This window comes from Orbicella faveolata, unplaced genomic scaffold (assembly GCF_042242905.1).
Source record: "Orbicella faveolata isolate gen_17 unplaced genomic scaffold, um_ofav_v1 contig_3, whole genome shotgun sequence".
Taxonomy (NCBI): domain Eukaryota; kingdom Metazoa; phylum Cnidaria; class Anthozoa; order Scleractinia; family Merulinidae; genus Orbicella; species Orbicella faveolata.
In genome coordinates, this window is record NW_028301558.1 from 11,896,724 (window position 1) to 11,910,529 (window position 13,806).

General features: G+C 39.6%; 1 protein-coding gene across 4 annotated transcripts in view; it reads right to left on the reverse strand.

Moving 5' to 3' along the window:
* Positions 1–13,806, reverse strand: part of LOC110049667 (transient receptor potential cation channel subfamily A member 1-like) — a 30,268-nt gene that overhangs the window by 1,782 nt on the left and 14,680 nt on the right. For all 4 annotated transcript variants that reach the window (XM_089297871.1, XM_089297873.1, XM_089297870.1 and 1 more), the window contains exons 7-27: positions 13,515–13,562; positions 12,923–13,056; positions 12,689–12,737; positions 12,185–12,376; positions 11,493–11,579; positions 11,145–11,230; positions 10,132–10,293; positions 9,412–9,526; positions 8,649–8,818; positions 7,542–7,626; positions 7,014–7,070; positions 6,506–6,592; positions 5,456–5,526; positions 5,151–5,259; positions 4,424–4,546; positions 3,560–3,714; positions 3,084–3,144; positions 2,650–2,730; positions 1,878–2,066; positions 1,460–1,528; positions 553–663 (exon numbers count right to left, since the gene is read on the reverse strand). In XM_089297871.1, coding sequence (XP_089153997.1) covers positions 553–663; positions 1,460–1,528; positions 1,878–2,066; positions 2,650–2,730; positions 3,084–3,144; positions 3,560–3,714; positions 4,424–4,546; positions 5,151–5,259; positions 5,456–5,526; positions 6,506–6,592; positions 7,014–7,070; positions 7,542–7,626; positions 8,649–8,818; positions 9,412–9,526; positions 10,132–10,293; positions 11,145–11,230; positions 11,493–11,579; positions 12,185–12,376; positions 12,689–12,737; positions 12,923–13,056; positions 13,515–13,562 — 2,241 coding nt within the window. The remainder of the gene's footprint in view (positions 1–552; positions 664–1,459; positions 1,529–1,877; positions 2,067–2,649; positions 2,731–3,083; positions 3,145–3,559; positions 3,715–4,423; positions 4,547–5,150; positions 5,260–5,455; positions 5,527–6,505; positions 6,593–7,013; positions 7,071–7,541; positions 7,627–8,648; positions 8,819–9,411; positions 9,527–10,131; positions 10,294–11,144; positions 11,231–11,492; positions 11,580–12,184; positions 12,377–12,688; positions 12,738–12,922; positions 13,057–13,514; positions 13,563–13,806) is intronic.

Genomic DNA, 13,806 nt, shown 5'->3' on the forward strand with positions numbered 1-13,806 from the left:
TGCTGCTGCTGTTGTTGTTGTTGTTGTTGATGTTGTTGCTGTTGTTAATGCGTTCATTTTATTGTTGTTGTTGATGTTGGAGCAGTTTTCAGTTGAGTGCATGAGTAGAACCAAAACCAAAGTTAAAACTCTAGTCAATCACAAAGGACACAGTCAATCCAATGAACCAATCAAAACTTGTAGTAATTACATATAGCTGACACGAAGCGCGGGAAAACGCACGCGAAAGAGTCACAACTGGTTTTGGTTTCACTTCTGCATGATTGGATCAAAGTGGCGCGAGTTTTTTTTAAGCTAATCGTGTTGCGTAGTAATGTAAAACCAATTACTTTTCGACACTTAGTGAAAAACGCTCTATCGCCAACGGCTTGCTGATGATTTTGTGAAACTTATTATCGGAGAAAAGAGCTGTGAACAGGAATCCACCAAAAGCAACGATAAAGTGAACAGATGTTTTCTTTCATCAGTACTTCAAAGTAAAAGACTTCCATTAAAATGCAAAAAAAAATTATCTCTGTCCAAGATAAATGACTTCATTAAGTGTTAACACACCTTAGTCTTGAGGTTCTTTGGTTTGTTAGGATACTCCACGTACTCTGTGACCAGTACACTGTTTAGAATAAAGGTTGGAATGGCGCGTTCAAGCTGAGACAAATGCTCTACCTAAAAGGGTCAAAATAAATAGATCAGCGTGCTAGAATGAGTCCAAGCGTAATGAAATGCTACTTTACCTTCTTAACAAAGGAAGAAAACAGGAGGGTGTTGGATCGTGTGTGTATTGACGCGCTGATAATGAAAGACTGTCTATAAGAAATGGATTATTGACTATAACTGGTTTTCCGAAACATGTTATGAAATAAACCAATTTCGATTTAATAAAATTCAGCCTAAAACAATAGACCTCAGTAACGGGCTCCAGGGAATGACTACAGAGTTTGTGGGGTTTATTCCCCAGAGCCTTGAGCTGAGGTCTATTGTTTTAGGCTGAATTTTAATTTAAGATATCGAAATGAATCCTACAGTAGTGTTAAAGTATCATTTCATTACTGAGAAAATTACTTCATTGTGATTGGCTGAATACTGACCAATTTATCGTTAATTTGCAAAATTAACGCATGCGCGTTCGTTGTTTTCCCAGTCATAATAAGTGAGTAATCGTACGAAGGCTCAAGCATTTTGGGGATTCACACTACTCGTGATACTTGACAATTCTTTTAAATGTCACTGGTAGTGTAAAACTCAAGTTGCACTCGCATTCATGCGATTACCTATCCTAATAACAGTAACATAATGATTATATTTAAAAGTAGCATCATAGAATGTATTTCATGCTAATGATGAAGCTTTACTCTCTGCATGCCTTGCGTGCCTATAATGCTAGTACTGTTAAGAGATAAAAATCGCGCACAGTCGAGTGCGCGCTTTTATTGCAGTGAGTACGTGTAGTATATAAACTTACCTGGCTTGTGTATCTTTCCAGAGCTGCTGTCTTGCGGATGGTATCGATATCTCCTACTGCTAAACCAATCTGAAATTCAGAGACTTGAAAACTCAGTAACGAAACACAACATGAACGGAGTAGGACCAAAATGTATATTACAGAGAAATCACAGAAATGAGTGAAGGAAGGATGGTGAAGTGTGGGAGCGCTCTTTGCCAACCCCCCCCCCCCCCTCCCCTACCCATCCCCTCCAATGTTCTCTTCCGGCCTGGTTACGTATGTGGGTTGAGCTTGTTGTTTGTTCTCGCCTTGCTCCGAGTTTTTTTCCTCCGGATACACTGGTTTTCCTCCTTCTTCCAGTGGTTAGGTTTACGCGAAATTATTGAAAGGGCTGTGACACCAAGGTGTTTTTAAAATAGATATGCTTTTCACTCACCAGTAAGTTAAGAAATATTATCGGCATCATAAAGCAATAAGCGATGTAAAGGACATACAAAACCAGGCCATTGCCGGCGCTTCCACTGTAATTTAAAAGAATGTTGTCATACTGCAAGTTATCGAGCATCATAAAGAAAGTGGCGGCGAACGATGAAGCAATGTTTTTGAAGCGAAGATTTCCGGCCTCCTAGAAATAAACGTAGATTTATAATCATTAAAAAATGGTGTTTGAATGCAGAAGTAAACTGTGCGTCGGACGAAGTGTGTCATGCCGCCGAAGCTTATCCCAGTTTTCGTAGCATGAAGCGACTAGGATTATTTCTACTCCTCCTTGGATTGGGTGTTAGTCCATCGCAGGGTTACCCCCAACAATAAATTCGGCTGCACCCATTAACACTTCTAGGTAGAGAGAGGCAGCGTCAGAATAAAGTGTCTTGCCTAGGAATATAACACAGTAGCCCCACCCAGGGTTCGAGCCCGGGCCGACTCCAGTGTGCTAACGTCAAGGTATATCAATAATTCATAGTATCATTAGCCTTTTTACAGAATTAGACCGAGCAGATAACGCCCTGGGGTTTAAAAAGTGGACATATCGCAGTTTGCTCGCCAATACTAATCTACTGAGAAGCGATTTATCAAATGAGTAGTGTAACGTACGCTTTGAACAACCAGGGCCAGGATAAAACTGGGCAAAATATATATCGCCTGGGGAAGAAACCTGGAAATTTAGAATTTCAAGACCATCTCATGACGTTGTGTTAATAACTTACATCTTCACCTACATCCTTCGGGACAACGACGTAAAGTGAGAACGCAAATGCAGCGAGAAGAATAAGAAGAATAACCATAACCTACAAAAATAAATCAGACAGGCCTTTAGAGAGCCAATCAGAATGCATATGTACCCTGCTGTAAGGGGGTAGTCTTCCATTGGGTAGATACGTGTTCATGTCTTCCATGATGATACATAGTTTCATCTTAGCACAAGCATTTCAGTTACAATAGTGAGTTTACTGTAGAGTAAAAGCCAAGAGGTACCAAACTGCCATGTAAATATATGAGGGAATAACCTCCTTAACGTAGTTATATGCGTGCGGATACACAGTTCAGGCTTACATCACAAGCGTGCCAGCTATAAGAGACAGTGTCCTGTAACTGCGAAAGAAATATCAATTGCCTGAGTCTTATATTTATGATCACTTACCTTGGAAACTGTTTTTATTGTCTTTGTAATCATCACAATATACAATCCAACATAATTAAATCTGAAACAGAGGAAAAACCAAACTGTAAATAGCCAACTGGTCAGCCTCCCACAAGTTAGGATTCTTAATAGTTTAGGTTCTATTTGAAATATTTTTTTTATTTATTTACAGTGTCTAAAATTAGCCCAACAGTGCTAAATACATTTGACACTTAAATAAAGTAATTTATTGCTATCTCTTTATGCGGTCAATCAGCCTGCATGGCGCGGTCAACGGCATATCAAGACTGAACAAAACCTGTTAATCAGGTTACCAAACCGGTCAAACAAGAAACAGTGTGTCAATTAGGTAAAACAACAGATGAAACAGGATACTGACGCTATCCGTCTTTTCCATGCCTCTAGATATGCTAGTAGTGTTCTTTCATGGTTTTAAATAAGTACTATGCATTTTATGAACTGATATAGAGTCTTACTTGCTAATATACTGCAGAAGTACAATCCACACAAGAAAAACGCAAATTCCCATTTCAGAAATATCCTGAGATCGCGGCCTGACGAGCGTGACCAGGGTCAGAACGTAAAGCGTGACTTCCAGCCAGTTGTTAAGAGTAAACAGGTACTTCACACCCTTAGAACGAGAAACATAAAGTATAGACGGATTCAAAAATAGCCGCAGAGCTTTTAACCGTGTTTGCTGCACTGCTAAGAGGGCCAATAACTAAAATTAATCAATCAGACTGCTCCATTACTGGTAGCTGGTGCAATATTCTCTCAGTATTGGACCGGGAACTCTCTCGGATGATCCCGAACGATCACTCTTCAAGATTTTGTGGTTGTTTAATGGCTTCCGTCTCTGAAAGAACTTACTTCAAACATAAAAAATTCCATTTCTTTTTCTTCCAACTCTCTGTTCCTTCTGGTGTTTTTAACATCAGACGTGAGTATACGCCAAGTCGGCTCCCAATCACAATTGCGTGTTTTTGTCCAGTCCGTGTTAGTGGCATTATTTTCTGAACATTTTGGTCGTGTAATAAATCTCTTATTAACCAAGCTTGCTTGGGACCGCACTGGGAGAATATCGGCCCTCAGTCCTTTTTGTACGGAACTCTCTGCGCTCGGTCCGTACTGTTAGGACATCGGGCTAATATTTACCCCGTACTGCCCACGGGCTTGGTGAATAAGAAATAGGTACAGATGGCGTGTCCAGACCGCCCACGACATGCGGTTGAACTTCCCAAAGTGGACAACCATGGGGGTAGAAGGAATATGCACTCTGGACTACTGATTGGTTATGGGACAAACAAACGATGGATATAATTTTTCATTGAAGTGCCTACCTCATCGAACATCTGAAAGACTTCTTTCGCAAGATTGTAACCGCAAGCTATTATAAGGAATACTGACACAGTAGCATGAATCCAGCTATCCTCAAAGCACAGTGCAATCAGTGGCTCGGTTCCCTGACAGAAAAACAGTAAAATTCGGTGACCGGCTCCTCTTTTGGTGAAACCTCAGAGAAAACCTCCAATTTCTTCAACGATACCTCATCTATGAAAGCCACATTCGAAAAATATTGCTGGCCGTTTTCATATCATTTGCTTTATGATTGTCTAAATGTCTGGCACGCTAATTTGCGCACAGACTATGCATAAAAGTCCCGGATGTGATGCGACATCTTTGGTACCATTCCTAAGCTTACAACTTTGACAGCAAACACTCAGCAATTATCAAATTGATGATGATTTGTTGTACTTTCAGAATAAATCTTTTTACCGATTTTAAGTTATTCCGATTTTTTCAATGCAAACAAAAAAAATAAGCTTCACCGTTTAATTTATTACGGACAATTTAGAAAAATATCCAAAGTCATATAAGAATCCGGTGCAAACTCGTGGAAATATGAGATCCCAAACTTGCCAATTTTTGCAAAGATCTGTTTGCCAGGGGGCAAGCGTTGCTCCCTAACATACATTTCTTTGTAAAATTGATAACACGGTAAATTCATTTTGAGAAAGGATGTTTTGTCTTTATTCGAAGAAGTAAAAATCAAACGAAACAACTTACGTTTTGCCCTTTAGCATCCACTTGTTTCTTCATCATTATCATCAGCAACAACACAAACAAAATGTAAACGCATTGGTTCAGCAATGCACACACAAGGCCAAATTTTCGCCTGTCGAAAATTAAGAACAAACAAATGAAAGTAAATAACAGCGTGTCAGAAAAGAGCAAACAAAAAGACCCGTGGTGGTTTGGAAAAACCAAGTTACTCAGCAAATTAACTGAAAGATCTGAAAGCTTTTCAAATTTGTCCTATTAACACTTTATAAAGGTTTTTGTCAGTTACATTGTATTCGGGTTTTAATCACCATTTGATATCCATGAGAACTGAACACAGGGTGTGCGTAAGACATTGAAGTCGCTGATACTTTACCATCGTCTGTAAAGAAAAAGAAACAAAGTTAAATTTCCACTCAGTGCTTTGAGTGGATCAACTGAATCTGGAGAATATCTCTTGAACCTGGATATCGGTCATTTGGACTACAGCCTAACCCTTTCTGAAGTTCTTTTAAGGTCTCAACAACTGTTTTTTCTAAAGTTTTTCCTAATTAAAGTTGTACCACACTAATTTGTGTAAGTTTTGAATCTGGGTCTTCATCTTCTCGGGCGTTCAGTTAGTTGGGACGAAATTCGCCCCAACTAACTGAACGTCTGGAAGAGGCTAAACTTGGGTCTACTTGTGACTCCGTTTAACCAGGCCTTGCGTGTACTTGCGTTGACTTGTGCTCAGTTTAGTCGAGATCAAATTCAGTGCAAGCGAGTCGACCCAAGTTTTTCACCGTTTAGCCATCCAACCCAAGTCAACACAAGTTGAGTGATGTCTATTCGTTGTTATTTTGTTTGCGTGATGAGTACATTTTGGCCTCGCGGGACTAGCCCCGTAGCCTTGAAATGAGAGCTTTTGCTACTTGCGTGTACTTGCAAGCTGAGAAAACTTGCGAGTCCCTTTGGCCACCCAGCGCAAGTCTCTACCCAAGTTCAACAGGCGGCTACATGCGACTACTTGCGAGTCCGTCTGGCCAGGACTTAACAACATCAACCGTTGCATGATGAAAAGGAATTCATGTCGTATACACATTCACTGTATGTAGACCAGACCCAACAATACGGTGTGAAAGATGAACGTCGTTTTGATTTAAGTTGCAAAAAAAGCTAACAAATATTTCCCTCTGCAAAGGAGAGTGATAACTTGATAGAAGTTGGACATCTCGACCATGATAATTATAAACATCACGCTTTTACTTCTGTGCTTGCATCAGACAATGCAAATACACATCAACATCAAGCTTTTAGTATGGCAGTGGAAAAACAGGGATACTGTATTTTTATAAACCCATTTGAAGTAGTGAATATCTTACATGAAGGGCGCTGAGCGACTCCTTAGCATTCTTCCCGTTGCGTTTTTCGTCCGGCATTCCTTGAATGAACCGAAGGTCGTATGAAACCTAAACATCACGTAAGCAAAAAAAAACTTTTCATAATATTCATTGATAAAACTCACGTTGATGAAATAATTTCTGAATTTGCTTCATCTGCACCATCAAGTACAATACTACAATTATGATTTTAAAATGAATGAATGAATGCTTTATTGAACCTCCCCAATGGGACTTTTCAGGAACAATAATACTTATGAGGTAATAATTTACATAGTTATTTAAATTACTTACAAGGTTAAAAACTACAAAAACTACTCATCACTATATCAATTACATCCTAAAAAATCCCATAAAAGTTACCTCTTAAACGCTTATTAAAGATTGTTTCATTACTACAAAGTTTCAAATTTCACTTCGAGAAAGAATTTCATGTTCTTCATCATATTCCCGGATAAAAAAAATTAACTAAAAGATAGCACCAATTTACCTTGTAATTTTCATCCTCTGGGTCACCTTCCTCGACAATGCAGCGATCAAGAAATTTCTGCAAAGAATCATTAATATATTCCTCTTAGGGTACGTAAATCACAAGGCTTTCCTTCCTGTTCATCAAAAAGGTCGCTTTGTGCCGGAAGATGACTATTAATAACATCAATAAAGCTAAAGGAATAGTTTGCTGCACTCAAGGAGTTTTGGAATCACAAATAAGTTTACTTCTTTTGCAAGGTTTAAATCCAGTTTTTAGCCTCGTCCGTGTTTCTTTTCTCAGTTGCCATCTAACTAAACGCCAGGGACAGTTTTATAAAGTATTGATCACCAAAACAGGCCCTCTCAATTGGCTGTCTAATCGCACAAGGACCATGATAGGAAGTTAGGATGAATAACGATCACGAATATTAAAATGAACAACTTAAGGCTGACCGGGTTACATTTTCAGAAACCTTGTTAAAACATGGAATCCTTTTACAACTACTTTCTATTCAAATTCAAATATTACAAGAGATTAACTGAGAACCTTGGCTACTTCCGGCATATGCTGGACGAGAAGCTGGATCTGAGTGTGAGAACCATGTGTCGTGCTTCGAAGGACTTCTTTCCACCTACAGAAAAAAGGAGAATTTTTCTCAAAATGATTACACGAATTGATTCCCCTTAAAAGAATCTATGTTTTAATGTAAGTTTATTTACATCATTTACAGTACATTAGCATTAGAACGAGACATGGAGAAAGTAAGATCTGTTACAGTTCGGATACTCGAAGGAGCCAGCCAGTTCATTGACACAGGCGTCAATTCCAGTTACTGTAGCATAATAGCACACCGGGGGTACTGACACTTCTCCAGGGGCCCTTTCCTCGAAAGTCCCGGGTAGTTATCACCGGTCGGTTTGTTTGGCGTGTTTACATTCAAGATCGAGATATTCATATTGTTTGAAAGTCAAACAATAGAAATTACAAGAAACGAAGCAGAATGGATTGGTTTTTGAGCTAAAACCCACACTACTATTCCTCAGATTTAGATCTTAAAAGATGGCTTCGGGTCCGTAAAAGTACCGGAACTTTTGAGAAAGGGGGCCCTGAACACGATGTTAGGGCATTCCGGGATACCCCTTAGAGCATCTTATCAGGTTGCTCAGACACTTTGCAGTCACGCACTAATACTTATACTCCTGTGTGGGGCGAGTCACTCGGCAGTTAAAATGTCTTCTTCAGTGATCCCACCCAGACCTCGACCCCGTACCACTCGATCCAGAGTCCGATGTACTAAAATGAGGTTACGAGAGAGAGCCGTTGTATATCTGCATACGGCGGTCAAGCTTTCTTGTTCAGAGAAAAATAATCTATTAAATTTGATAACCCCTCACTTCTTTTCTCATTCTTTTCCCACTTTTTCTTTTTTTATGTTATTCAATTTTTCCTGACTTTCTATTTTTCTGTTTATTACTAAAAAAAACATTTGTAACTATTGATAGATTGGTCCGCCTAGACTAGCACTAGCTATCCGCTGGCCAGTCCAACTGTCAAGTGTACATTAAGCAATAAAAAATGATTGATCGATCGATTGATTGATTGATTGATTGATTTCTAGTTCACGTTCGGAAGAGTTACAGCAAGGAAGCTCACCTTCTATGTTCTACGATCCCCATGGCAACGGCTTCCTGCCTTGCTTCGATGGCAATATCCAAGATATTCTGGTTTCTCTCGTTTACTGAAACAAGTTGTTCTGATTTGGAAAGCAGGTACTTCAGAATTTCAGCATGACCGCCCTTGGCTGCCATGTGTAATGCCGTATTCTGTGAGAAACATGATTTTACAACATTATACGTATAATCAGTAGAATTCTACTGGTATACTTAGGCAAATGCCGCAAACTGAGCTACTCGTTTACCATTAGTGTACAGTGGCTGGAGGTCGCCAAAATAGCAACGTTTCCTCGCTTTTGCGACGTTAGGAAAGAACATTAAGAAGGATACTCGTGGTTTCGTGACTTCTAGAAAATGTTGAGAAAACTGATGAGCGCGCGTGCACAAGCTCATAATCTGACTGTTAATTAGACCTTACATAGCCCCGCAGAACCGTTAAATAGTCTGGACTTGGTATCAAACTTTTTTTACTTTTCTTTACTTATTATTATTTTTTTTTATTTTTTTTATTTCTATTCAACGGCTGACATAAATTTGTAAAAAAGGCTAAAACTAATCCACCCGTTAAGGCCAAGGCTTTCGCTACGTTCGGTGTATATTTATTAGGTCGAGTTGTGCTCCGCTGGGCGTCGTAGTTTTAACTCTCCTCTCGTTGTTTAAGAACATAGTCAAACACGGTGTTTCGTGTCTGATATATTACATATACATAGCTAAGTCACTCTTGGTAGTAAGATTCCACATACCTGATTTTTGTCAGTTACATTAAGACTCTCTGGCTTACTCGCCAAAATGAGCTCAGCTGATCTTTTAGATCCTTGAAGTGCAGCATAGTGTAGGGGAGTTTGGCCGTGTGCGTCACTAGACAAGAAGGATATAAGTTAGTTATTTTACTGGCCTTCCTATAAGAAGGAATATCCGATGGATTCCAGAAGGCAGGAAAACATTTTGGTTCATTTCGTCTGGGAACAGCGGAATATAAGGCATCTTTGCGAACAGAGAACAAGGGTGTCATCTCAATCGTGATTATCCCCCAGGAGGAAATTAGCCTTTTTCATATTTATTTTCGACTCAATCCTCAGTTTTACTAAAACGGATTATAGTTTGCAAATTTCAACGTCACAACTTATTATTTGTAGTCAGACATTTGACCTGAAAGTAACAATAGCCCACTTTTCCGTTAACCGAGACCGCTGAAAGAAAAGTAGTAAAGATCATTTGAAGTAAATTATAAAAATACAAAAGTGATAAACACAGGGACAAACAACAGACAGCGTTGTTATATGTCATAGTTCATGCTCTCAATGTTATTTGCAAATATTTTACGTCAGATACAGACTTACCCAGTGTAGTTACGTCTTTATTCCTGTTATTCATCGGTTTCGGTTAAGCCGAAACTGAACTAATCAAAGCTCGTACAGAATTGTATTGTAACTGTGTCAAGTTATCGGTTTGATCGGTCTCACCTGTCAATTTTCCCTCCCTTCTTTAAGAAGAACTCCACCAATTCGTCATGTCCTTGTTGTGCGGCGAGATGAAGTGGTGTTCTTTCGAACACGTCATTACCATTCACTGTTCTCTTTCCACGCCCGTCCATCAGTTTCATAGCAACGGATACACATCCGTATCTGTTACAACAAACCAGTTTAACAGGTTTATTTAGCATCCAAATAGGAAAAAATGTCGGAAAATTTCTGACCTTAAAATTATAATTTTCAACTATAGCAACTTTAATAACATAGTCCAAAAATATGACCACGAATAGGGAAAATACTTTAATTGCGTTACGTAAATTATAATCCATCAAATATTTTCGCTCGCGCGCGATTGGTCTAAACGCGTCATGTGACCGAATATTCCCCAGCTAAAACTGGGGAATATCCGAGAATACTTCCCAAATCTCAAAACTGCGCGTGTTGCGAAAAATATTTGAAGGATAATAAACACAATAGCCTCCTTTTGACTTTGAAAATATGCTCAAATATTATTTAACGGATATTCTGTAAGGTGGTAAGATAACTGTTTGACACTGACTATTTTTTGAAGTTTCGTTCACAAAAAAAATAGTCAGTGTCAAACCATTATCGGCTTACAATGTTAGCTTTTGACTACCATGTACATGGCTGCTATGAGTAGTATAGTAAGGTACCTGGCTGCTATGAGTAGTATAGCAAGGTACCTAGCTGTTATGAGTAGTATGGTAAGGTACCTGGCTGTTATGAGTAGTATAGTCAGGTACCTGGCTGTAATGAGTAGTATGGTAAGGTACCTGGCTGTTATGAGTAGTATAGTAAAGTACCTGGCTGCTATGAGTAGTATATTAAGATACCTGGCTGGTATGAGTAGTATAGTAAGGTACCGGGCTAGTATGAATAGCATAGTAAGGTACATTGCTGGTATGAGTAGTATAGTAAGGTACCTGGTTGTTATTAGTAGTGTAGCAGGGAACCTGGCTAGTATGAGTAGTATAGTAATGTACCTGGCGGCAATATGTAACGGCGTCTCTCCTTGACCATTTGTAATGGTTGCTCCTGCTCGATATTTCATTAGTATAATTGATGCATCCTGAATTCAAAACAAATAGATTTTACTTTTGTGAGACTGATTTTAGTACTCATGCACTTGAAAAAGTACTGATATGTCCACAAATTCTGAGAAATCCATTTTCTAATCAATGCACAGTAAGCAGGATAAAGGACCCTCGCTACTGCTGAATAATTCAGCGACGTCGTCCTCCTCCCTTTTCAGTTATTCACAAATGTTAACCATCATTTGTGCAGCTTCTAAAGCTGTCACCCCTGAAGACAAACAAAAATCACTGACGTACCTTCACGCAACCCTTGCAAGCTGCATAATGGAGTGGAGTGTTGCCAAGACGATCCTTTGCACGAATAAGAGAATTAGCTTTCACGTCCTGAGAATAAACAGCATGGGACGATTAAAAATGGCAACTGGTAACGGACCGCTGTAACAGCACTCTGTGAGGCACTTGTCGCTTTACTGCTAATCAGGAAACATCATCAAACTCTATGATAATGTCAGCACCCTCCACTCTGCAATGTGACGTTTCTTTTGTTTTAGTAACACGCCTTTGTATCGTGAACTAGTTTATATGTAATTGAGAAATGGAAAACATGTGCCATGTTTCACAATTAGATTGTGAGCTCGAGATTTCTATCGCGTGATAGTTGACGAGGGCGCAGCCCGAGTCAACTATCATGCATAGAAGTCGAGAGCAAATAATCTAATTGTTTTGGTAGAAATCTACTAGTCGTTCAAAACTTTATCTAAATCCTCTTCACAGACACTTCGAAACGGCAAGAAGCGGCCGTCATTTTGTTAACAACGGCACACTGCTGCGCTACTCACTATCTATCACAGAATAGATAGCGAGTAGCGTAGCCAATAAGAGAACGGCATTCGTGATAGAATGCTAGAAGATTTGTTAGAAACACGATTTTTAACCAATCGGCGCGCGTATTTTCTTAGGACTGTTTTCTAACAATGGTAAACACTTACCTTTAAGATTTCCTTGACAATATCAGAACTTCCGATAGCGTAGTGCAAAACGGTTTTATTCTCAGAGTCTCGGACATCCACATTAGCTCGGTTCTCAAGGAGGACTTTGGCGGTGTCATAACAGTTGCACTGTGCAGCGAGCATCAGTGGCGTTCGACCCTCGTAGTCCGTGGTGTTAATTTGATCCACATCCTAAAAGCCACAAACCAGTTAAAATTTAAAATCTGTGGCCCATCGATCTGAGAGTTAACTCCGGGGACTGCGCCCCCGATTACCGGTTACTCCTCCCGGTGTTTACCTCAGTCTTACAGTTTGTCGAATCCCATTTATATTCTCGAGCAGAAAGACATTGCTAGAGACGTTGCCTGCCAAAAAACACAGCATGAAAATCATGGCATGGGCTGGAATTCAGCCTTCTTTAGCTGAAACCCAGTAAACCAAAATTCTCAAAATGATATTTAGGATCTCAAGGAACATTACCACACAAACTTTAAATACCTTTACCTGTCTGAGAAGGTATGAGATCACTTCTGCATGGTTTGATTGCGCGGCCCTGTGGAGCAAGGGCATAGGACAGCGACATCAGTAAATTACGTTCCAAAGAAACTGCTGAAGTCCAGTAATTATATTGTGAATTGTGAATTTTTAAAAGGAAAAACACAATATGCAGAGGGCTGGGGTTTTTTACTTGAACTGCAATGAAAGATGAGAACTAGATGCAACTGGTAAGTGTCTTACTTGTGAATAGGCAGCATTCCATCTTGATCTGGAGGCGGGTCCAAGATGAACGCAACAGCCTTCATCAAAATATCCAGGATGTCCATGTACCCGTATGAGGAAGCCAGGTGAACAGGTGTGCTACCGTCAGATGACTGCAATGAACACGGAGTCGATTTGCATGAATAAAATTATGCTGGAATCTATAGAGCCGCTTCGAAAGTGAATTTTCATATAAATTAAAACCCCACAACTAAAAATGATTTTTTTAAAGCTCGCAACCAAAGCAATCCACATTTACCCTCCATCCATCCGATCACAATACACCCAAACACCACAATGAACAAATCAAGGGCCGCAGCGAAATCTTGAAACCAGTGGCAAGCCCGGGAAAACTCGCGAACTCAATTTACAACTGGTTTTGGCTCCACGTTGTACCTGGTTGTCACAACTGAACGAAAATTGCCATTTACAAAAAAAAAGTTCTGGATTGTTGGAAGGTGTGCCCTGCGTCAGTCTGTTATTCTTACAAGCTTCCTAATGTAAGGGAATAAGGTCTCAGATGATTTTTTAGGCAATTTCTTTTTAACAGTTCTGTGTTTGGACATCTAACCTTTACTGAGTTCGGTGCCGCTCCCTCGTCCAGACAAAGTTCAACAACCTGTTAAGAAACGAACGTTAACCATTAAAAGAACGGCTATACACCATGTAAATTTATTAAAACTAAGGCACATACAAGGCTGTCTAAATAGGCTTAAGTGTCGAGGGTGCGTCCAGTGGACAGAAACCGTCTAAAGTCAAAAGAAGTTCTTAATAGGCTTTGAAATGGTCGTCCAGCCAACATATGAGGGTAGTATTTACCATCAATTGACAAACGATGGTCTTAATGGTTTGGTTAAAGCTCT